This window comes from Amblyomma americanum, chromosome 1 (assembly GCF_052857255.1).
Source record: "Amblyomma americanum isolate KBUSLIRL-KWMA chromosome 1, ASM5285725v1, whole genome shotgun sequence".
Lineage (NCBI taxonomy): Eukaryota > Metazoa > Arthropoda > Arachnida > Ixodida > Ixodidae > Amblyomma > Amblyomma americanum.
The window spans coordinates 16,776,943-16,802,137 of NC_135497.1; the positions used below are offsets into that span (position 1 = coordinate 16,776,943).

At 50.4% G+C, this 25,195-nt stretch overlaps 1 protein-coding gene across 1 annotated transcript in view; it reads right to left on the minus strand.

Annotated features, from left to right (window-relative positions):
• Positions 1-265: 265 nt before the first annotated feature.
• LOC144118418 (uncharacterized) overlaps positions 266-25,195 on the minus strand; it is a 97,823-nt gene continuing 72,893 nt past the window's right edge. Inside the window, exons 3-8 of the mRNA XM_077651390.1 lie at positions 16,762-17,622; positions 9,073-9,284; positions 3,665-3,857; positions 2,282-2,380; positions 1,202-1,327; positions 266-1,059 (exon numbers count right to left, since the gene is read on the minus strand). Coding sequence (XP_077507516.1) covers positions 926-1,059; positions 1,202-1,327; positions 2,282-2,380; positions 3,665-3,857; positions 9,073-9,284; positions 16,762-17,622 — 1,625 coding nt within the window. The 3' untranslated portion in view covers positions 266-925. The remainder of the gene's footprint in view (positions 1,060-1,201; positions 1,328-2,281; positions 2,381-3,664; positions 3,858-9,072; positions 9,285-16,761; positions 17,623-25,195) is intronic.

Genomic DNA, 25,195 nt, shown 5'->3' on the forward strand with positions numbered 1-25,195 from the left:
AGACTAATTAGTCATTGCTGTTAAATCCGGTTTACAAGCACGCGAGAGCAGGCGTTTGCACTCAAAAGAGGAGTCCAAAACAACTCCACGCGTTTACCTTCCCTTTTCGGCCTTCCCATTATAAGTGGTGCTCTGTGGTGAACCACGCATGGCATTCTTTTATTTTCTTGATTAAAAAATTGGCTAAATCAGGCCTCCAAAACGCTCAGAGGACACTGCACGGCGCCAACTAAACGCACACACACACACATATATATGCCCCGAGAGCGTCGTTTATTGCATGGAAGAGCATTTAGCGTTGTGCACCTATAAATAAGAAAGTGGTCAACACTCAGGAAGCTAACGATGACAGTAACCAACGGCTCTACGCAATCTGTGTCAGTTCAGAAAGAAGAGAAATGGTAGCATGCCAAGGAATTATGACGTCCACATGAAAACTTGTCGAATCGTGCCAGCGAGTTCGACTAGGGTGACTATTCTTGGTACGGGCCGCCGTTGCTGCTGCTGTGTGGGCCGTCGGCGGTCGCAGCTGATCGCCCCAGTTGGCCGCATGTGGTGCCAGGAGGGTGCCAGGCGAGGCCAGGAATCCAAATGACGGCCGGATGGTGCTCGCCGGAGTACAGAACTTTGGTGCCGCTCGTTGACAACCGCGAATTCGTGCTGATGAGCCAATCTCGTAGCGCAAGGGTGGCACTCAGGAAGGCGGAACGACTCGTCCCAGACGAGAAACCGTGAGATCACTGAATGCTATCTGCGCGCTCTTCAAAGAGGTCATTCATTCACTGAGCGCTCTGCGCTCGTGACGACATGAAACCCGAGAAATTTCCGTGATACTGATGATACTGCTTGAGGACATGTGCTGCTCCGGGTGTCCCAGGAGGCACAGATGAAGGCCCGCAGCAGCAGCAGGCGATCGGCAGACGGCCTAGGGCAGCGCAACGCCCGTGCACCACTTGTGGTCCCCCGGCAGCAAGATCCAGTCGACCACGTGGATCACGCCGTTGGACGCCGGAATGTCAGCACGGTACAGCGGCGAGTTGTTGGCCTCGTACAGTCGTCCTGCGCCAGGGCAGTCGCAAGCTCCCCTTGAACGCGCCCTACCGGCGAGCAAGTGTCGCCGACACAAGCGCTACGCTCCAGAGAGCGCGGCTGCCAACGCATTACGCTCTCTCGTTTTACAAGCGCGGGTGTGCATACGTACGATTGCAGCCGTCCACGTTGACGCCAACTCGGATGGGGAGGTCGTTGTGCATGGACTTCAGGTACTGGCCGTCACGCAAGTCGTGGCTGTAGTAGATGCCGTCGACCACGTGGTACGTGAGGAACTCTGCAACGACAGACGCAGCAGGAGGTCGGGCTATGCGCATAGTTTCGCTATAATCAAAGCTTAAAAGCCGGACAAACAAACCAGACCTCTCTCGCACCACGACGATAAAGCTAACTGCCGGCCGCACACGGTAGGTCTAAATTGCCGGCTCCCATCAACGATACAGTAGCGCCGCGAGCCCAGCATGGACTGCCGCAGTCACTACCCCACGTATCGCAGACCATCCCTAGAGCCCCCGCGGTTAGTCAAAGCTCTGCTATACGATATCTGCGGGCGACTCACCGAAATGTCTTAGGTGATTTTATGGCACTTTAAAGCAAGAAAAGGCGTATTGATTAACATTGAGCTCCTGAAATTAGTTAAAAGCAGTTTTAACTGTCTAGTTTTGTTTATTTATCGAGCTTTGTGCACTACCTTTGCATCAGCTTCAGCGCGAGATTCGTCTAGGGGAGCGGAACACGCGCTGGAAAAAAAACAACATCGGAACAAAAACGAGAGCACAGCAGGCTGTGTCTTCTCGTCTTTCTTGCCATTGTACTCGCTCGCTGGAGCTGCTGGGGTATACTAGTGTCGCCACTAAAAGCTACACCGGACCTGCTGCGCTACCCTGATTGGATATACCCAAGGGCTGATATATCCAATGAGGGCGCCAAGCCAGCAGATCGATGTGTCGCTTTGCAGTCGACATCGTGGCCGTCGGCGATGTAGGCTGGCCTCTGCGAACTCAATCCGCGAACGTCGCATTCACGTCGTGCGGCTTTACGGGCCCAAGAGCAGGCGTCAGCAAATCAGGAGCTGCTTGCCCGTAAGTATGACCATTGGCGAGAAACAATACACCTACATATAGCGAACCACCGCTCATCTGTCCTAATAGCTTTGTGGACAGGGCGACTGACACCAGCTCTCGCCGCGACTTGAGCGGGTCCTCGTGTTCAGCTGCGATGATGAGCGCACCTTTGAGCGCGGTGACGTTCTTCTGGTAGACCTTGAGTTCTTCAGGCGGGACCTTGGACAGGGCGTCGTTGCTGGGCAGGAACAACGTGCGCTGTCCGCCTGGGAAGGAGAAAAAAATTGTTTTTTTTTCATGTTTTCATTAATCCCTTCATTGTGTATGCCGCTTTCCTAATAACTATTAATAATCCCTCTATGTAGTATCGGCAGAGCCCCGACGGGAGACTGCTGCAAGAGATCTCGTTATAACCGTCTATATAGTGTGCGTGTGGTGTGGTGTTCCGAGGCCTGGATTGGTAACAGTTGGGGATAAGAGTTAATGGAGGATACCTAAATAATCTGCGATTCGCAAATGACATTGCCTTGCTAAGTCACTCATGAGATGACCTGAAAAGCATGATCAATGAGTTAGACAGGCAGAGCAGATCGGTAGGTTTAAAAATTAAGATGCAGGAAACCAAAGTAAGGTTCAACAGTCTCGGAAGGGAACAGCTGTTCACAATTAGCTAATCGCACAGAACGCGACACAAAGGGCACAACTGAGACAAAAAGAAAACCGAGGCAAAGGCGCGCAGCTAACATCACCGAACGCCCCACTTCATTTCGCGCCCGTTGTAGCTCCATGCATGGCCACGTGGTTTTGGATTCGGAGTGCTGGAGATGCTGCGACGTGCCCGATCTTCTGTATCTTATTGCTAGTCATAACAGTCGCACAACGGAACAGCAGTTCACAATTGGTAGCGAGGTGCTGGAAGTGGTAAGGGAATATGCCTATTTAGGGCAAGCAGTGACCACTCATTCGGATCATGAGAGGGAAATAACTAGGATGATAAGAATGGGTTGGAGCGTATATGGCATGTTCTCTCAGATAATGAATGGCAGTTTACCAATATCCCTCGAGAGGAAAGTATAAAACAGCAGCATCTTACCGGTGCTCACCTATGGGGCAGAAACGCGGATGCTAAAGAAAGGGGTTCAGCTTAAGTTGAGGACCACGCAGCGAGCTATGGGAAGAAAAATGATAGGTGTAACGTTAAGAGATCGGAAGTGGGCAGAGTGGGTGAGGGAACAAACGCGTGTTAATGACATTCTACTCGAAATCAAGAGGAAGAAATGGGCTTGGGCAGGGAATGTAATGCGAAGGCAAGGTAACAGCTGGTCATTGAGGGTAATAGACTGGATTCCAAGGGAAGGGAAGCGTAGCAGGGGGCGGCAGGAAGTTGGGTGGGCGGATGAGATTAAGAAGTTTGCAGGGAAAGGGTGGATGCAGCTGGCAAAGGACAGGGTTAACAGGAGAGTTTATGGGAGAGGCCTGCAGTGGGCATAGTCAGGCTGGTCAGCGACGCTGCGGCCACTAACAACATCGGGGCATGAAAAGCCGCTCACGTCGCAGGAGCTCGGCGACGCCAGTTCCGGTGGCGAGCGTGAGGAAGCCGTCGTACTTTGCGCAGTCCGAGAGCGTGGTCAGCACGTCCCGGTCGGCGGTGGGTGACAGCGGCCCGCTGATGACGTGCAGGATGCCGCCCCGAGGACCACTGCCGTCGGCCGCTATCACGCGCTGGCCGTTCACCGTCACCACCTGCGCTCACGATCACCACGCTGTCAGCGACTTTGCGCAGTGGTAATCATAGAGAATCGGGTTACCCTCCCCCAGACGATTTGTGCTCGGCTGCTCATGGTACCTAAACCTGCCTGGGCCTATCAACTATTTGGTGCTAGAGAGGCACATACATTACATCAGAGCATGCTATATATATTTATGCGTGCAGAGACATCCCGCATCGCAAAGGCCCTCAAGCTGCTGCCAGGGCGCTGTCTGAGGCGTCCAGGTCTACCATCTAGAAGCGTTTCTCTTTCAACTCTCAAAAAAATGATCACAGCAAGCTGTTCATTCAAAATTCCTGCTTAGCCACACTGTAGGTTTCTAACTTAGGTTTATCCTACATTTTATTTCATCAGTAGCTTCCAGTTAATTCTCTTTTAAGCTTACAAGCTGCATGATTATTTTTCTCCATCCAGTGTCAACGCTGCGTACATGACAACCCTCGCTGGCGTTCCCTCTTCCATCTGGCGCTATCGATTCTTTACGATCTGAATTTCAGTTTCCACGTTGAAGTGCCGATATCCCCTTAAATGACCTTATTTGTTGCGCCATCATGCGCACCTAAAGGCAATCCGCCAGTTGATCTCCGGGTACGAATAGAGGCTGCAATACCTTGGACACGCTACAACATTTGCACAACTGAGACGGAGTGCCAGCGCACTTGTATTCGTTCCGCTAAGACATTCACACTTATCATCCGTCTAAAAGTTCCCTGACTTCATGACAGCTGTGTTTTCTCTAAAGTCGACACTACTTTGCGCCTTTTCCGTGCATTAACTATTCTTGGACGGCGCTATTCTTGTACATGCAAGGCGGAAAGACAGGCGCATTAAAACAACACATCAAGTCCAGCTATACTGATGCATTGATGTTGCGCTGCAACATCTACAGGTGCGGACAAACGTAAACGGAGCGCACTATTGCCTTCTAACACTTTTTATCTATTGCCTAACCAAGCGTGCCATGTACGGTAAGTGCAAGCTCGCAGTGATAGCCGATGTGGTTCTTCGAGGACGCACAATGCTTCTGTTAGACTGCACTTAGAACAGAAAAACGTGCTCCGTTTATTTTAATGCGCATCTGTACGACACTTTTTAACGAGAAGTTCGCTGCAGGCTCACTCTGCTAACGCGCAGGCTAACTCGCTATGCCGCTGATCGGGCGGCGGTCGCAGCGGGACGGAAGTCGAGTCTCGGCAAGTTCTCTCACGGCGCAGCAGAGCACTATAGCCGGGATTTACGCTCACACGTCAGATGGTTTATTGCCTGTTAAATATAGGACGCAGGCTCATTCCGGCGGCCAGGGTATTTATTATTATTGTTGATTCTTTATTAATGACATAACCATAGAAGGAAAAGATGTTGCCAGCCGCGGCATCTGCCATCGAAACCTGAAGCGCCTGAGCTGCGGCTAGCGTGAGTAAAAGGACAGGGAGAGGATGGGAAGAGGGAAAGAGAAGGGGGAGCGATAGCGAGAAAGGTTTGGAGTAGGGTGGCAGTGTACACTATGTGCAAATGCGAAGTACACGCAAAAATGCATGTATACGCCTCGTGCAACATCATCGAGGCGCACTCCGCTGCAAAGCAGGCTTTCAGGAGCGGACCGCGGTGGTGGGCTGAGGTTGCCCGAGTGCGAATTCTAGCTAGGGTTTTCTTCTCAGAGCTCAGTCAGCTTGGTTCTTTACAGGTTTCTCCGCTCTAAATCTGGCGCCTCTGATTCGCCCACAGTGACGAAGAGCGCCATTGAAATGACGTATTTACGGCACATTGCACCGGGGATGTATATTTGTGGACTTTGGGACTTTCTCCGCAACAACTCACGAATTCAGGCGGTATAATGCTCTGAGTTCTTGACCGGTAACCGATTATAGTGTAACCACTGCTATTGCTTGCCTTTAAGGTGGCCCTTGAGCACCGTTTTTAATGAAAGTTTGAGTAAAGTTATGTAGCCGCAACAAAAACGGCAGAAACTGACAAGCCAATCCGTGAGCTATAACACACTGAGTGGCAAATCGCTCGCATGCATGCGTGGCTGACGATGTGCGCTCTGTTGGCCGAAGGTCGCAATGCGTACCGATAAGTTGGCCATGGGCATGCCATCACGCTTGCTGCAGCAACTAAATGCCGCTCTGCGCCTCTGCGCACCCGCAAAGCACGTGGCCTGTTTAGTACTGAAACTGGCGTGCTCACGGTGAGCCGCGCTCGCGACTGCCGCCGATATCCGCCCGTCACGGCGCGCTTTCCCGTGGGTCGCCCGCGAAGCCCTCTGCCCTCGCGGTGTCAGGCGCAGTTCGTCAACCTCCTTTGTTTTATTGGTCTCCGGGCAGCCCGTGCACGCCCAACAAGCGGATCGCGAGGTCCCGCAAGGTCAGCCGCCAATCGAAAAAGGCCGACGAGAATAGCCCATGCGGGGAAGTAGGCCACGGCGGAGGGTCTAACCGTAGTGCCGCCGCCACTTTCACCCCGCGCGCCCCCTGCTCACTGTCCAGCAGCTGAACGGCGCATTTGGCCTGAAATAACCTACGGGAAGCCTGAACGGCGGCAGAAGAATGCGGAGATAGCAGCCGCCCCTGAAAGCATGAATCGCGTGCCCTGTTCATCTCGATGCTGCCTCGATGAGAGAGAACAGCTGTTGGAAATTCTCCGCCAGAAGCACAGCTGACTGGAAACACCCGATACGACGCTGAAATAAAAGTACATTGGCAGCTCTGCAGAGGCCGTGTGACGCAGCAGCTCGCGTTGTTCGAGCATTTTTCAGTTCCTGGGGTGTTCTAACGTAAGCTAGGTGCGTTATTGAGCGACACAGTCACAATATTCGTACAGAACACCACCACCTCTCTTCCAATTGAAAAATTCGGTGAATTCGTTCTTATCTCCATTTTACACCCTGACTAAACACGGCAACGCTTGGCTCCTGTCTACTGTAGTACTTTGAAGCCATCAAAAAAACGCATTCCCGAAAACGGGTGGGATTTCGGCTCATAATACCGAAAGAGGGTATCAGTGCCCATGAGACCATCTGATGATGTGCGTGCACTAATGAAATCTGGAGTTATTGATGGGGAAACCCAATTACATCGGCCTCATAATGTCGCACTTCTTGCCACCACTCCACAGCTTGATTTTGCCTTGATATCGAATAACACATTCGTGCTGGTTCCTGAACGGTCTTCGCCTGCAATGAACCTTCCAGCAACGTTTTCATATAGAGGCAGATGGAAAACAGCCGCGGCTCGCCATGCAGCGGCGCGGACCCTCGCGATCGCCGCCTAAGCGTTGGCGCTCGGTCGCTTTAGGATGGGCACGTCGTCTGCTACTCCCAGCCTCCCAACTTGAGGAGCGTCAACAGACGGCGACTCACGTGCGCACAAAGGCATATTTAAGGAATATAAACGTAGTTTTCTCCTTAATCTCTTTCGTACTAATGAAACAAAACGGTTTAGAAGCATTTATAACCATAACTTATACCGGGCACGTAGAAGACGCGCTGGCAAACAGCAGCTCGTCTCGTTGTGACTTCCTAGCTCGGCAAAAAGGGAGTCGATATAGCGAGGGAATGCTGTGTTACGTCATGGAAGCTTAAAAGCTAGTTGTTCAGGCTTCCTTAATCGTATCTGCCTGCATGCCAGGGCAAGTTAGTTTATTTAGCCTCCTAGAAGCCGGTTTTAGCGGCTTCTAAACGTCAGATTTCGTATTTAACGAGGAGATTTTTTTACGAAGCAAATGGGAGTTTGCTCCCGGGCCGAGGCTGCGAAATTCCCTAAGCGTTTCAATTACTTCTGAGAATGCCAATCAGTCAATGTTTTTTTCCCTTAACCCAACTGTTGAAAGAAGCCACGGGAAAATCTCCTAATATAGTGATTTTCTGTTGCGGTCGATGCTGCAAGGTGAGCACTATGGGGCCCGCACTTTAGTGCTGTTACTGCGACTTCAGGCACAGCTTTAGAGTTCTTCTAAGCGACGTGTAAGAGCTGTGCTTCACATTTCCAGTAAGACAAGGAAGGTAAGCATTAACGGTCAGCAGAAATGCGGCCTGCCCACGGATAATAAAGCGGACCTGCTTTGCACAGCCGCATACTACCCAGGGAAATAATTTTATCAAGCCAAACTACGAGGGGAAAAGTGGCACGTCGTGTTTCTTCGATTTCACCACGTGGAACCACGAACAGAGGGTCTTTCAGTTTCGGCCTAGATCTACACACAAAAGCTCAATCCCGAGCATCCTGCCCTCTCGTATCCCAGGTGTAGAGCGCACGCGAACTTATCAGTACGTAGACGACATCCAAGCAGTGAACATCAATAGCGACGCGCGGCTAGAGGCAGCCGAACCCGGCGCAGACGATGCGAGGCGCGAGCCAGGATAGGCCAATTATGTAGAAAACTGATCACGTGACCAAGCGCAGCCAATGGCGTCGCGGCGGCGAAGAGAAAACCAAGAAAACAGACGCGGTACATGCACCACCCTAGAGATGGCTCACACGTCTCTTTGAGATTAAAGCGGCGAGGAAAGGAGCCGCGTTAATAATAATAATTGGTTTTTGTGGAAAGGAAAATGGCGCAGTACCTGTCTCATATATCGTTTGACACCTGAACCGCGCCGTAAGGGAAGGGATAAGGGAGGGAGTGAAAGAAGAAAGGAAGAAGGAGGTGCCGTAGTGGAGGGCTCCGGAATAATTTCTACCACCTGGGGATCTTTAACGTGCACTGACATCGCACAGCACACGAGCGCCTTAGCGTTTTTCCTCCATAAAAACGCAGCCGCCGCGGTCGGGTTCGAACCCGGGAGGAGTCGCATTCCCGGAGCAAGTTTTCCAATTGTCCTTATCTAAAAACGTTGCCCTCGAAGTTCCCGCTGGAACATGATTTGCCGTAGCCTCCGAGAAAGGGCCCTAGCATGCCTTCATTTCTACGAAGACGTTGTAGCTGATAATAATCCTACAATTACCTCAAGGCAAGAAATTTCTTTGGATTGCAGCGTGTGCTATTCATCTGTACGCACCGTTGCACTGACAACGCGGAAAGTGCCCTCAGCATAAAGCGGGCAGGAAAGAAAGTGAGGTAGACACACACCTGGCTGAATGGGTCTTGTTCAAATTTCATTTCTCTACAAAGGGGAATTTAATTGTCCATGACCCTCGACCGTCCCGCGCTATCAGAATGCGCCCTTGACAATAACAAAGGACCCCACTTACGGCGTTGGCGTTGCGGCGCACGTTGAGGCGGCCCCCCGCTCGGGTGGGGAAGCTTCCTCCGCGCATCATTTCCTCGAGCGCCAGGCGTGATGGCACCACGTGGTTGAGCAGCGCCGACTGGCGAGAGTTGCGGTCCGAGCGCCAGGAGTCCAGCAGCTGGGGCGACACCAGTTCCACGCTGTCGTCCGCCGGCAGGAAGAGCGTGTAGGCGCCTGCGCCACAGTGGGATTCTGCTTACCCTCTCTCCCTCCCCTCTGGGGGAAATAAGGTTGTCGATCGATCAATCAATCAATCAATCAATCAATCAATCAATCAATCAATCAATCAATCAATCAATCAATCTCCTTACTCGTAGCGGTGGCGTTCCGCTTCGAAGCGAGAGGTCGTAGGTTAGGTCGCACTGTGCGAGGAAAGTAAGAAATCACTAGCGTACTGGGAGATTTCGGTGCCGCGTGAAAAGTGGTCGAAATTAATCCGTTTCCCTGGCTCCTAAGGTAATTATTTTACCCGCTGCCTCGTATACGCCTTCACCGATCTTCTAACTGCTTCTGACCTACTCGGACTGAGCTGGATTACCCGGGTTTGAACCTGACCGCAGCGGCCGCGTTTCGATGGAGGCCAAAGGTGTCCGTATGCTTTCACCCTTTCCATTCGACGCGAGATAGTGAACGGCGGAAGTAAGCCGCCGGGTAGTTTTGAGAAAATGTTTATGGGGGTTTAACGTCCCAAAGCGACTCAGGCTATCAGGGATGTCATGGTGATCAGGACTCCGGCAATTTCGACCAGCTGGGGTTCTTTAACGTGCACTGACATCGCACAGTACACGGGCCTCTAGAATTTCGCCTCCATTGAAATCCGACCGCCGCAGCCGGCATCAAACTCGCGTCTTTCGGGTAGGCGGTTCCTTTTGAGAAAAGGAACAGCTCAGTAACTGTCTCGCTTCACGGTAGACACCTCAACCTCAATAGCGTTACGCGCAAGATTCGTAACCCGTCACGGCTGCTCTTGTACCGTTTAAATTGCTTATACAAAACTGATGCAGCTTTCGCTGTCAAAGGTGACCTTGCGTGCATGGGCCGCCGACGCTCCCGTCCAGGGCGCACCAGCGTCTTAGCGCTCTTCCAAGGTGCGCCACCTCCACCTCCTCCTCGAAAGATAAAGGCCATAATCATATCGGAGTGCAGCATCTTGGCGCGCTGCAAAGGTCTGCAGTGCTGCGTACACCGACCAGGGTGGGCAGGAGCCAGCTAAGAAAAGCCAACACTTTATGAAGGCGATCCTGTGTGGAAAGACAAGCGGCAATCTGGCGGCCTCGGGTGCGTATAGCCTGAAAATCTGATGCGCGTTACAATCGAAGTCATTGCAGTTTATTTTTTTTCTGAACTTGACTAACAGGTGCGCGTTAAAATAGAGGGCGCGTTAGAGTCGACTGAATACGGTATAGAGGAGCTGCACAAGTGCTCTACTGGACTCACCCTACTCGCTTAATACTGCGCTGTGTATCTCGTCACTGCCATTTGGACAGAAGCCGGAAAAAATGGCTGGCGGCTTAGTATTGCTAAACACGAAATGTTGTGCGAAAGCACTGTTTTTTTGCAGATGTACAGCACCCCCACGTACCTGAAAGCGCGATTGGGGTGTCCACTGACCCAGGGAGCCAGATATGCGCGTCTTCAACTTTTTCATCGTCAGTGCCCTTATACCTAACGTACGCCGGCGGCTTAAGCTCCAGTGCCGCATTCCTGCAGCAATGTTGTCCACAGCAACGCATGCAGCGCACATCTCTCCGTCCCTACCACATAGCGCAAAGCGGGAATATTAGTTCGACAGTAGTACTAGTTGATGAAGAAGGTGATGTGCAGTGCACAGCACGAGACTGTGTTGCAGTTTAACACGAGGCGTGATCGGCTGCAGCGATAGCCTAGTGCTCTCGAGCAGAAGCCAGTTCGTGCCGCCGCGGGTGCGAATCCCAGTCGCTGATATTTATTTATTGCTTTCACCTGGCACAAACCCAGAAGCATCGCATGACCTTGCTCGAGGTTTACCCATCAGAATAGTGCTTTCGCACCAATAACACTATTCTGGTTGGTCCTGGCGTGCTGTTAGACTATCCTGTTAACTTCAGCGTCTTTGACTTACTGCATAGGCGCAGGCTATACCTCAATCGGCGTCTGCGCTTCTAAGAGAAGGCTTTGCTAAAGCAGCACTTTACAGAAATTGAGCAGAAGCTCTAGAGACTTGTGGCGGATGTGATAGCTCACTGCGTGAAACCTGCCCCCTTGTCATCTGAATACTATTACACGCATGCGGCTTTACTGAGATCTGCAGCGCACCCGCTAGACGGCAGGCCTCTCCGCATTCCAGTGAGCACTGCAAGCTGACTCCGGGTTAGCGTATATTCCGTTGGGCCCCTTGTGAATCTATTGGTAGCTAGACTAGTCCGCGTGGCCTGGAACAGGAAATGGCTTAGCATCCTGTCCATCATAAGAAAGCACAAGCGGCAAATGCCTGAAGCAGGCGGCCCTGGCGATACTGGAGGCGTCCGATCGCATATAATCCGTGGACGAGTGTGCACAGTGAGCAGGTTTTGTACAAGCGTGGATAGTGCGACAGGCTGAGCTGTAAAGGTGCGGGCAGAAGTAGACAGAGCGCGCCGAAGTGCCGCACGAAAAAAAAATGGTGGTCGATTTGCGTAGTTAGGCCAAATGCGAATTAGGTGCGGTTTTCCTTTAAGTTCTGGTGTTCTTATCCAGCGTTCACGGATGGCAGTTGTTCGAATAGCGATAATGGGCTAATGTTCATTTCCGGTCATTCTCTCCATTCATACATCCCTGGGAGTCTTCCTACCGCTCCTGGCGCAGTCAAGTGATGCACCAATGCCCTTCTGTATTGCAGATGCTGCCATCGGGGGACTTGGACTGAGATGTGATCCAGGTTGCTCTTCGCGAACAGCCTCTTACGAATAATTGAGCTGCCACCTGAAACGGTGGCAGCCTGACAGAAAACCGGCTTCAGGCAGACAGACGCACAAACACACAATGGCTTAATGCGGGGAATGGCCACTGTAAGTACTAGCTCAATAAACATCGATGGACACATGGAAGAGAGTCCCCTTTGAAACAGGGCGGTGGCAGTTGCCACCATGCTCGTTTTTTTTCTCGTTTTTTCTTTATATTTCTTTAACGGTGTTCTGAATTGGTCTATATATTCGCCATTTTTTTAAACATTTTTAATCCTACACATCTAACATTATGTCCCCTCTCTGCTTTTGAGCCACCAATCTTCCGACCTCGTTTTGCTAACTTCCACCGCTGATCCATTCACATGACTATTGTTATCTATAAAACCTAGGGCCACAGGGAGTGTGAGTGTGCCTACATCGACATCAGGATGGATAACACCGCATTCGAGAATAATATGTGTCATCTTCTTGCTTACATTTCCTTTTGTAGCTGCACGTTCTAAGACACCCTGAGCTTCAAAGAATAGAAAACTGCCTCTTGCGTTAGCAAGGAACAATTCCTTCCTGGTCTGCCTTTTCCAATTTCGGTATAATTCTACACTCTGCTTCTTTTCCATTGAACTAATCGAATTTTTACCTTCTGCGCTTTTTATCGGTCGTTTAATGCTATTTATATCTCCGTCCTTGTGTCCTGCTTACTTACTGCTTATTTCCCTAGCCCTTTTCCGCCATTCTGAGTCAGCGCTCTTTCTGTACAGGCATTCAAATACCTTAGCTGCCCACCTGTTATCATCCAATTTCCTCAGGCATTCTTCGTATAGTATTTTACTCTGAGCTTCCCGTGCTTCTAACGATGTCCAGCCCATATCCCCCTGTACTGCCTTGTTTGTAGCTTTCCCGTGGGCACCTAGTGCTAATCTTCCAACAGCTCTCTGGTTTACTTCTAATCGCGAATGAACTTCTGCCCTTAAGCACAGAACCGCATTCCCGAAAGTAAGCCCCGGCACCATTATTCCTTTCCAAATACCTCTCAGTACTTCATATATATATTGTGCTCCCATAATGCCCTATGTTTCATTATCCCGGCATCTCTTCGCCCTTTTGCTATGAGAGGCTGTTCGTGCTTTTCCGTGTACATATGCCCTTCGTTTACCCATACCCCGAGATAATTGTATTCGGCCACTCGGGGTGTTTCATGGCCTTGTATTGAGAGTTCCTGGTCAGTTGTACCGTTGAAAACCATCACACCTGACTTAGTTGCGCTAAAACTGAAACCTAGACTGTGTCCTTCGTCTCCACAGCTATTAACCAGAGTTTGCAAACCTTCCTGGCTATCTGCTAACAGTACAATATCGTCCGCATAATGAAACCCGGTAGTCGTTGCTCAGCAACCTTTCCGCCTAATGTGTATGACAGATCATAACCTAGATTGCTTCATTGTAGCCTTCTTTCCATACTTATCATATAAAGCATGCACAGCAGCGGTGATAGAGGACAACCTTGCCTTAATCCTTTTTGTACATGGACAGTTGTTGTACTCTCAATTCCTTCCCATGTTATTTCAACTGTATTTTCTCGATACATTTCCTGTAGAAATTTAATTACCCCATGACCGACACCTTCACATTTTAATATGTTCCACGGGAGTTCCCTGTTCACGTTGTCGTATGCGCCGCTTATGTCCCGGAAGGCTAAATACGGAGGTCTGTTTTCCGCATTAGCTATTTCTACGCATTGGGTAAGCACAAACAGGATGTCATATAAGCGCCTACCCCCTCCTGCAGGAACTGCGTGTCATCGACGCTTAGCCACGCCAGGCGAAAGCTCGAAATCGCCACGCGCAAGGGCGGGCCCCCAACCGGCACGACCCTCTCATTGCTCCGCTTGCCTCGCATTCGGACGGCATCATTGTCGCGCTAATGATGGTCACGATCGGATGGTGGCGCCAGTTGTAGCGCGGAGGTATTTCGGAATGCGCAGACCGCGGGTTTGATACGGTACAGCCCGCGGGGACGGCGCTACCATTAAGCCGCTTCGTCTGAGACAGCTGTAGGCGCGTTTCCGCCGCAAATTGCCCGCGTGTTTAAAACTTCTGTTGTCTCAGGACTAGCAGAAAGTAAGCAGTAAGACTAGCAGTTGCTAGCAGTAAGATAGAATTCGAGGACCGATTTAGAGAAATGGCGGAAAAGCAGTCGGCTAGGAAAGTTTTCAGTTACTTGTAGATAAGGGCGGTCGACACAAAATCGAGAAAGCGAAGTAGAAAACTGACAAGCAAATTTTGACAGAAGTTGGAGGAAAATCAGGAATTATCGCTTGAGAAAAAGGTTAAATAAACAGAAAGGGTTCTGCGGGAAACATGCATGGGATGCCGACGAAATCGTCACTGGGGACATACAGAATGTTTAAGCAGGAAATTGCCAAAGAAAATATCTACAATAATTCTAGGGGAAGCCATTTGTTGCTCGAGGCCAGGAGGGGATTATTGCGGACTAAGACATATCGAGTCAGGTACCACGAAATCGACACGTTATGCGGTGCGTGTGGAGATGAGGAGTCGAAAATAACGGGGCTGATTTATTCAAAGCATTGGAGTCTATGTAAGTACACTGAAGGAAAAATAGATTTTAAGCGGCTAGAAATAACCAACCAAAGGTTATCTGATTGGTGGCTAAAATCAAGACAAGAGTGATTTTTCCCAATTCATGGCTAGGTGGCATGAGCCACCTCCTGATTTAAAGGGTTCAGCCTTATCCATCCTTCCACCCATCCACACAGAGCAGTAGCCCTACTCAACGCAAAAAGTCGCTCACTGTTCCGTGCCTGATTTGACCTTGGTTTAACCTTGAGAAGCACAGCATAGAAACAGACTGACTTTGTTTGACAGACTGACCTTGGCCGATTTGGAGCAAAAGCGATGTCTAACCTTAATTGGGCGTGCCCGACGCGATGGCGTCATCGAAATTTGGCCCGGGCCATTGCCAAAATGCTATCTCTCAACATTTGGGTACAACCGTGGTTAAGCCGTGCCTATCTTTTTTTCGTCGCGAGCTCTGGCGGTACAACAAATATGAAATTATTCGAGGGTATTTTGAAAGGCGCAATGGTATACCGAACGTTTCCAAACGCTGTTGGGATGGTTGGGATCTGTCACCAATTGGACACTTGAAACAGAGGACGGCCGGCAGGCATGATTTGGGGGCGAATGGAAAAACTACTAATGAAGCAGTTTAATGTGATATGGAGTGGTCAACATTCGAAGCACGCGAGGCAAACATAAAGTGCATTACGAAGAATGGTTGAAGCATATGAATAAAAAGCGATGGGCGGCAAAAATTTCCGGCGGCTTATACCAGTGCAGTATCGATACTGCATGGAGGCGAAGGACTAGAAGGCTGGCTAATAAGTGCAAATGTTAAAGGGAAGAAACCGGTAGTAAGAAAACCTTCAGACAGAAAGTGCGATCCTCAGAAAATACTCACTGGCTGAAGAAAATGCTGGATAAGCTTACATTAGAGATATATAGAGGTGTTCTGGCGGGCTCTTTGAAACTGCGCAAAAAAGAACAGGACAGAGCTCTAGGCGACCGCTAAATCTAATATTAAAAGGGAAAACATATTGACAGTTCAAAAGGGAGTGGTTTACTTTTCGAAGCCAAGGCTGGGTGCCTGAGGACGAACCGCTACCGGTAAAAATTTGACACCGCGGATGACGTTTGCAGTTGCTGCATGCAAGAGAAAGGACAGAACATATTCTTATCCAGTGTAAGATTCTCCAACCCTCAGGATGCCGTCCCAGGAATCCGCGAAGCGCTGGGGTTTCGGAATGGCCAGGACATGCTAAATTTTCAAAAAGTAGAAACAAGCTAAGGCTAGAGATTAATGAAGGTCAAGAGAATAGCTTATAAATGGAAGAAAATTGGCAGTTAATCCGAAGATATTGATCACGAAAGGAATCAATGACTAGGTGACATTTGTCGCCATACCGTTAGAAGGGGAAGGCTAATGATTATCTATCGTCTTGGGCGGCGCGCTCCGTTTACTTCTGTCCGCATCGACCCGCGTCGCACAAGGGAGAGCAGTTAGGCACCCCTCATCCGCCGTGCCGCCCTATTCTGGCTCTAATGTCAATGCTCTGTTGTTGCTCGGTAAGGATTCCACTCGCTTACTGCGGAAGCAAGCTGAACAAAGCACCACAGAGCAAAGCCATGATCAGGGGGAATGATTTAACTATAGCAAGGCCCGTGCCAGGAGCAGAGGAGGTCACGCCTTGTATGAGTAAAATAAAGTCGCCTGAGGCAGCGAACAAGGCACTCGGTCAGAGAGGCCGTGTTCGCTTTCTCCCCGACCGAAAACCGCTTCCAGGGGAAAGCGCGAAGGAAATGCTCGCGCAGCCAACTAGCGAAAGCGACGATGCGGTCGCCGCATCCAATTAGGTGGCCACGAATCGCAGAGAAGCAGCACATCATCTCCCGGCCGGCAGAAGATGGTCGCTACCGAAGTCATTGCGTTTCAAGGTGCAGCGATTCCGCGGCATCGCACTTGGCCATTCGCTGCCTGACCCAATGACTTAATACGAGAAACTGAGGGCATCTGAATTTCGTGCTACTTTCAACGGCCCTAAATTTTTCTGAACTTATGAACTACGGGCAGCCACCAGCCACACGACGAGGCTTTTCGCCTCAACGAGTCAAGTGAAGGACGTATGTAGCCAGTGGAGCACACACTTACCGTCATGCCCGGTGAGACTCAGGAGTTCAATTTCAGTGATGCCCAGGCGGTCCAAGAAGCGGCCAGCTCCGAGGCTGTCAGCGACCTGACGCAGCGATCGGTTGCCCAGGCTAGTGACCGCAGCAGCCGCCGAGCTCGTGGGGCTGCACCCAGCCGTCTCTGCGGAGGGCCTCTTCGCCGGCGCCTCTTGGTAGCGGTCGCGTCCCTTGCCGCCGGTCAGCTGGACGAGCGACCCGTAGGGTCTCTTGCCCGCACTCTCGTCAGACTCCTCCTCGGACTGAAGGGGTCCGTAGGCAGCGGACCTCGGTGCTTGCAGTGAGCGCGTCGCGATGTCCAGCGCGTCGTCGATGGCGGGAAGGTAGTTCGGCCGGCTGCGCTGGAAGCCGGCCGGAGGCTGGATCTGCGCGAAGTTTGGCCCGTTCGGGTGGATGTGGTCCAGCAGCTCGGTGGGAAGCCAGACGTAAAACGCCGGGATGTCCTGGCGAGATTCGGCCGCGCGGCCCTTCTTCGCGGACGCCTTGCCCGTGGTCCTGCCCAGGACGGGCTGCCACCCGCCGTCCTCGACGCGCGGCCTGGTCAGCTGTCCAGAGGCGGCAATCGCCGCGATCGCCAGCAGCCAGGGGACGGCGTTCCAAGTCATCGCAGCGGGCCGTGTTGTGGCGCCCAGCCGGCGGCGTCGCTTTTTAAGAGCTGCGAGGAGGCGCCCACGTGACCAGTCTCCTTCCTCCTTGAACCTGACCCGGATCGCATCGCCGGCGAAGGGACCGCGCACCCCGTTCGGGAGGCGGGTGCCCTCTCCTCCGAGCAGCTCTCGCGAAGACGGACGGGCGAGAAATGCTTCGCGTGATAGCTTCTTAGCTTCTGAAAAAAAAAAAAATGGAGATTGCAGTTTTAAGTCATTTTACATCAAGCTTTGCTGGTTTATGAAGGTTTTTTTGGAGGTGTTTGACCGTTGTCAACGTAGCCTCACCCTGACGAGACTATGTGATTGTGGCGGGTGCCTCTATTGTCAAGCCTTATTTTTTAGCGCAAAATCGCTACTTCACTAGGAGAGAGGAAAAACCCAAAGTACGCGTGAAGCCTCAACCTTTGACGGAGAGCCAGCGGCGGAAGCCTCTCGCAGCTGCCCCCCCCCCCCCCCCCCGCTCCCCGCGCGAGGCTGCCAATAGCGGCTGACGATAAGATCTTGCATATGGTTGCCTATGAAGCGGTGTCGCCTCAAGTGCTTTCGCATGTCTTACTGGGCTTCACTACGTTAAAAACCTACCATTTTTTTTACCAAAATGTTAGCGCAATTGCAGGGCTAATCGTTGCTGCTTTCCTGAATTTTGTTTTGTCTCTCATTTAAGTTTTCTTTTCTATGTAGTGAACTCTCTAGGAATATAGGTATCGTATACAGAATAGCACATCTGATTCCGCATGCGGATAAAAAACAGCTGTACAACGCCCTTGTTTTCTTGAAACCTTGTTACGGGTTATTGGTATGGGGCACAACAAGCAAACCCAGTTACAGTAAGTTAATTATTTTACAAAAACACGTTCTGCACATGTTCTCAAATTATCAAGACACTTATGCAAATCTGAGAACCGGTCCGCTTTTTCAACAGTATTCCATGTTACGCGCCGACCAGATTTACTACTTGAAATTTCTTCAAGTCTTACACAAACAAAAATATACTACAGCAGGATTATGAAAATGATGGTGGGTATAACTTCAGACATTCTAAATGACTCACGCCTAAAATTACGCCAAATTATGAAAAACAGCTGTCTGCTTTCCGATCAGTAGATATACTTTATAAATTCGCAAAAATTGTTGTCTATGTCTGTTTTAAGCAGGCGTTAAATAAACAGGTTGAATTAATAATATTGCTGAGTGGGAATGTTTGCTTCCGTGATTAGAATCATATTTTTTTGTACCTCGATGTATTTATGTAATTTGGTTGATGAAATCGCTCTCGTTGGACTAGACCTTCAACCTTCTTGTGAAGTTTGTTTTCTTAGTGCTTACTCTCCTTTGTTTCATTCCGCTTTACAGAGTGATAATTGCTTTCTTTGTTTTATTTTAGCACATATATACTAACTACTTCGCATATAAGAGCATACATTTCCAATTTTAGTGGTATCGGCTTATTCTGCATAAGGTTTCTGCTTTATATACGTGATTGCTCATTACATGAGAGTGCTACCTCAATGCATTTTTTGTACAGTTGGTTAACTTTGAATGTAATCATTCTGCAGCTTTCTGTATTGGCTGTAATTTCTGTGCACGAGGGGGCTGGGAACCCGTCAGGCACTCAAAGGCATTTAGTCCCAGCCTCTCCTCGTACCTCAATGGCAAAGAAAAATAAAATCCTGAAATCATGAAATTTTATAGTGCGCTGTACTGGCCAGCACGACGGTGGAACTGCATTACATCCCAAAAACAGGTTGGAGCCTCGGGCAAATAATTTTGACCACATCATCAGCCTCCTGTGAGCATCCAGCACTTTCGACAATCCCGCATTATTTTTTGAAGCAAGTACTCTTGGGTAGCACTACACTGCTTTTAGCGAATAAACTGCTCCCAGATCTAAAGAACTTGAATTATTAAATCGTTTATTTTGCGAATGGAAATGCGCAGGCAATTGCTGAACACTGCGAAAGTGCTCGTGAAAAAGAAGAGACGAAGAGGCATAATCTGGAGTTGCAGTGAAACGCCTTGACAGTTAGGGTCGAAAGCAGACGCGCCATCTCTGTTATCACTCATAACTGTCAGGACATTCCTGAAGCTATGTAAGAGTATTTTCTTAACAAACCTCGCTTAGTTTTTAGCTTCCACTGGCGTCGTTCTCGTACTGCAGAGGCAGCTGTGTTCGAGCGCAGCTTTATTCCTCCAGATTGTCGTTCCGGTGCGCAGCAGTGGGTCCCGCTCAGGTTCCTTCTGGCAACGTCTTATTCAAGCATACCGTTTCCCGCATCCTGAATGGCTCGCTTCATTATCATCTATTGAGCCTCCCAGCAAACTGTCACCTTCGGAGCTGACGCCTTGCTCTGCTGAGAAAGGGCGGGTATTATTCTATTCTGGCTGTCTTTTGACTCGTCTTTTTTTTCCTTGTCACAATTCTAATCGGTAGTTTTAGCTCCGCGAATGCCAGTCCCCTTTATTTTACCACGTGCAGTAATTACCAGCTCTTTATCACTACGCTCATCTTCAGGGGCGACCGTTGACTCGTGCAGTCATCGACAAAATTTTTCGGGTTCGAGGTAAAACAAGTATTTCTATGTATTCAGGCAAAAATGGGCCATTAGAAACATATTGCCAACAGCGCAGGGTCCAGTTGTCTTACAACACTTTGCGGCACCACCACAAAGCGCGAGGTGACGTACGAGCTCCATCTACTGGCCGAATAATTTTTCACCGCAAATCTGCGTCCCGCCGAGTTTTGTCCATGACTGCAGTACATATTTATACGAGCATACATTTAAATTGGTGGTGCCTCAGATGAGACTGCTGACAAAGTAACCCCCTTACTGCTCAAGTCATTGCGGCTGAGTTCAGCTGACCCCTGTGGCGATTATGAACGCGTAGCAGGAAATATTATCGAACACACTCAGTACAGAACTCTCCTTGTCGAGACTGCGCTGCAGTTTTACACCACTCAGTTATCCCCATGTTCAACGGCCTCTCCCCTGTGCCCGTCCTGCCCTGAACCGGAATCGAGTGGACATTGCCCGCTGGTTTTTCTTCATTCAGGGAGCAAATTTTCTGAAAGGTCGCTACGCCAGCTTGTCTTCAGCTTGAGCAGTCCTGTTTTACTATCTTAGGAGCCACTGAGTATCAGTGCGGAAGCACTACTCTGTAGACGCGCGAGCCCCGAGCAAGAATCTTGTCTCGTGCTCCTAACTGACCCGGGTAAGCTCGGGCTAGTTCGAAGGAGTGTCGCTCAAGCTGCAGCCAATGGGAGCCAGGTGGCAGTTAAGTTAATTAATGACTGGTCGCGCGAGATTTCTCGGGAAGAGCAACATGGCTCACACAATCCCCACTGGTGGCGGACATAGAAACAGCCACCTGCCAGCGCCGTGGCGCATCGCTTAGCCTCTGCGCCAATGCGCCATTAGGCTGGTAGTGGTACAAGAACTCGCCGGCGGTCGATGAGTGTTAGAGAATAGCCAATTCTGCATACACGGGTTTTAATCCACCAAAGCCCCTAACGAAGAGCTTAAGTTTCCCCTGCTGTCGCGCGTGTACTCGGTTTAACCACGTTAAACCCCTACCACATTTTGGTGCGCTTTAGTAAATTTCAGGCACGAATGACATCCATTTCAGCTTCAAAATTAGTTTTTTTCCACTGAAATTCAAGGTTTACTTTTATTACTTTATGCCCGCCTGGCTCTACTCAGTTGCGCGTGCTTTCCACGTTCGTCCTTTTAAAAGTCATTAAATTGCCTATTATCCTCTTGACAGCGCCCGATTCTTGAGCATGCGTAATTTGGCATCTGGAAAACGACGGCGAAAAATGATACGGCACGCGTAAGCGCAGGCGCGAAGTCTATATGTACTGGTAGCGGCAGCATGAAATACATGAGTCACAAGTGCACTTTTTTTCTCGTAGTTTTCCTCTGGATCCACAAGGTCCAGTGCAGAAATAATGACGGTAGTATACAGGGTGATTTTTTTTACCTTTAAAAATTTTTGTTTTAAAAACTGAGATACTTTGTTGCGCACTGTTGAGCTGGATTGTACCGCCTGCGTCCCCCTTGTGTAGAGAGCCTGAGCAGCGCGCCTCCCTGCATAAAAATCGGCACCTGGAGACATCTGCAAACTTGAAGGGGCAATGCTTGCGCGGACGTAGATCCACATAGACCTGACAGCAATGTGGGCAGACACCCCAGAATCCAGGGGCAGCATTCTAGGCTCAGTTTTTAGTGCATGATGCACTCTGCTTGAGCGCTGTACACAAGGGTGACGCAGACTGTACAGCAGTGCGGACATTAAGTACCTCGTAGGGATGAATAATTTAACGATTAGTTCATTTGAATTAAATAAAAAACTTTTTATGTTTGATTTCAGGAGGCAAGCTTATATTGCGAAATTGATGGCCGTCAATATCGCAGCTTAGACTTGCTTTTAAATTTTCGTAGCCGGCAGTGCGGTACGAAAGATAGAACGCCAAAAATAGGCGGTTGAAAGCTTGCTGAGATGGCATTCCTGGATTACGTAATTATAAAATGGCTTCGCTGGGCGTGGTATAACCGCAGAAATCAAGTTAACCTATTTTAGATCATAAAATACACCAACTACGGTTCTAATTGATGATTTTATAAATATGCAGAGGAAGAAAGCCAACGTAACGAGCTTTCAGATGCGTTTTTTTGACGTTCTATATTTCGAACCACATTGGCGATTAAGGATTTTTTTAAAACATCGCTCACCTGCTGACGGCCATCTATTTCGCAATAAAACCTTCGATCCTAAAAATAAAAATAAAAAGCTTGTCAGTTAATTTTAGTGAAATAATCGTTTAATTATTGATTCATATGAAGTACATAATGTCCGCTTTGTTGCACAACCAGCTCAACAAACCGCACCGATGTACCTTTCACAGTTTATTTAAAATAAAACCTGTAAAGGTTAAAAAAGATCACCCAGCCGGTATATTCTCCTGGGTGCACCTGACTGTTTGGAAGCCTGCCTGTGCATTGCCTCTGGTAAACGTATATCTACCAGGGTTTCACCAAACATACTTGCACAGGCCGAAGCACTCCCTGGTGCGCTGTCTCGCTGGCACCGTTTTGCGGTTTGCCTGACGCTTCGTGGGAACGCGCCTACCAGCTGTCGCCAGGCCGGGTCAGCGCCTGCCGAGCTTCTCTCACGAGCGCCGACGAACGCGCTCGGGCTACGCGCTGCTTCTGTCGGGTTCACCTCCTGCCTGAGTGTGGCCCGCACGCAAATTCCCCCGACGCCGTCGTAGCCGTTTCCCAGTCACTCAGCGCTCTTAAAAGAACACAGTGTGCGATCTCTCTCTTTTGCCTCGTTTTCACTGAAGGGTGTCCTCCTTTCTACTTTTGTGGGTCACTTCTATCACAGTTATTCGCGGAGGCTCACTGTTTGCCTAGCTATTGCGCCGCGCCACTTTTGTGTGAGTTCGTCGAATAACTTCGGCTTTCTTCAGCGTGAGGTACTGCATTTCAGTAGAAATCAAATAGACGATCTCCGAGTTCAACTGATTTACCTGCGTGCGTGCGTGAGTGTGTGTGTGCGTGTGCGTGTGTGCGTGTGCGTGTGCGTGTGCGTGTGCGTGTGCGTGTGCGTGTGTGTGTGTGTGTGTGTGTGTGTGTGTGTGTGTGTGTGTGTGTGTGTGTGTGTGTGTGTGTGTGTGTGTGTGTGTGTGTGTGTGTGTGTGTGTGTGTGTGTGTGTGTGTGTGTGTGTGTGTGTGTGTGTGTGTGTGTTACGCGCAAGGATTCGTCGATAAAACAAGTGCGCCAGCAGCAAAAACTGTTCGTGTTATGGAAGGCAAGCTTGGTCGCCATATACGCTCGTTCTCTAAGAATTCCCCCCAATGGTCCGAGGTACATTGCCAGTGCTTCAGTCCATCAAGTACGTGTGTGCGTGGAGGCCGCGGTTGTGACCACGTCTATGGGCAAGGATACGCCTTCCACTCTGATATATGTAATCTCGTGAAGCGGGTTGGGCCACTTTAGGGCTTAGAGAGCTGCAGAATAAGGAAATAATTAATCTATAGTGTTCATCGAAGCACTGCCTTTGGGCTAAAAGGAAAGTCATACACTTTTTTACAGGAACATGGGCATTGAAGAAAAATTGGTGCTGTTCTGGGGATTCAAGTTTAACCGGGGCCACCATCGCCTGTTCACTTGGGCGGATGTTACTAGAAGCAGTTCCAACTTTATTTCCCATCTACTTGCCCGGAAGGATGCCCCTAAACACACTGAACAAACAGCGTGTAATCAGGCCCGTCACAGGCACGGAGTCCTTGCTGTTTGGCGTCGAACGAATAGTGGAGCAGACATTTATGAATTTTGGGTGCTGGCATTTACGTGCTCTCCAGAACGTGGAGCGCATAAATAGAGAAAGAAAGCAGAGCTTAGGGGCGACGCTTCTAGCTCTTCGGGTGGCGGCAATCTCTCGTGTTGGGAGCCGCGCGTGAAAACGCACGATTCCGGCTGAAGCCGTACGAAGCCGAGTGCACGAAACGCCTCTTTACTTGGCGCCTCACGCGGTGCTCCAACAGCAGACAGTCTTCCCGAAGAGTGGCTCCACGCTGCGTGGTGCACACCGCTGGCGCTGGTGCGCGGGCGTCAAAAGTTTACGCAGAGCGCCAACGAGGGCAATCATTCATTGCGTGTCATCCCAGTCTTTGCGTGTAACCTGAGATTAAAATGTGCAGCCTGCGCTTTAGTGCAGGAACACTGCAGGAACTGCATATCGAAAGCTACAGAAAATTAACCTTTTCCAGCAAATCGCGTGCTCCGGAATCTTTTGACTCCGGGTGTACGCGTTTAACACCGCGCCACGTGTTTGTGCATTCGGATCCTAGAACGGATGCTTTATTGCAGTGGCTGCTCGCCGCTGAGCACGGAGCCTTTTTTTGCTCCACCGATGACGCGGTCGCCTCAGAGGGGTTCGGTGCGGCTTCGCGGCGGAATACCCCTCAAGTGCCGCCGCTATGGCTTCCGAGGAGGCCGGCGTCACGACGGTCGCGGATTAGAGCGGGGCTTCGCACCACCGCGGCTGACCCGGCGCTACTCACGCAACGAAGTTTGCCGCCCCCCAAATTCTGGGCCGCGCCGGGCCCAGACAACTCCGATGGCGGCCACTTCTCCGCGCACGTTTCGCAGGTCTGGCTGGGGACAAAAGTCATGTTTTGTTCTCTTCTCACCCCTCCGGTATTGCGAGCACGCTTCGCAAGAAGGCGATTTCTCCGCGACTACTTTGAGAGCCTGTAGGAGGCGGAAAGAGGAGATGCCTGCGAAATCGCGTCGAGCGAATACGATGAGTGCACTGCGACACGTCGTCAGGTTGCAGCGCTAGGGCCCAGAGTGCGGGGCGTGACACGGGGCCCGCGGGCGACGGGACCCGAAGGCAGCGCCGCCTCACTGGCACGGCTGTCAGCGCTCGGCGGCAATACTTTTAACGGGAACACGACTGCGTCTTCCGCATTGGCGAGGCGGCATCCAAAGACTTTTGAACCCCTGAAACGCAGGAGCCGCACGTCTGCCAGGCTAAACTGAATTATTGAGAGTACACACGCGCAATGATTAGCGTGCATGGGACAAGGTACACACACGACGCCCGCGTACGTCACACGCGTTTCGTGCACTCAGCTCACATGTTATGCGGGAGATCTGCCAGTGCGTGGCCAGCGAAAGCTCCTGCACCATCACCTTGCACCTGTCGGCTTTACAGGCAAGTCTGCGCATGCGCAGCTCGAA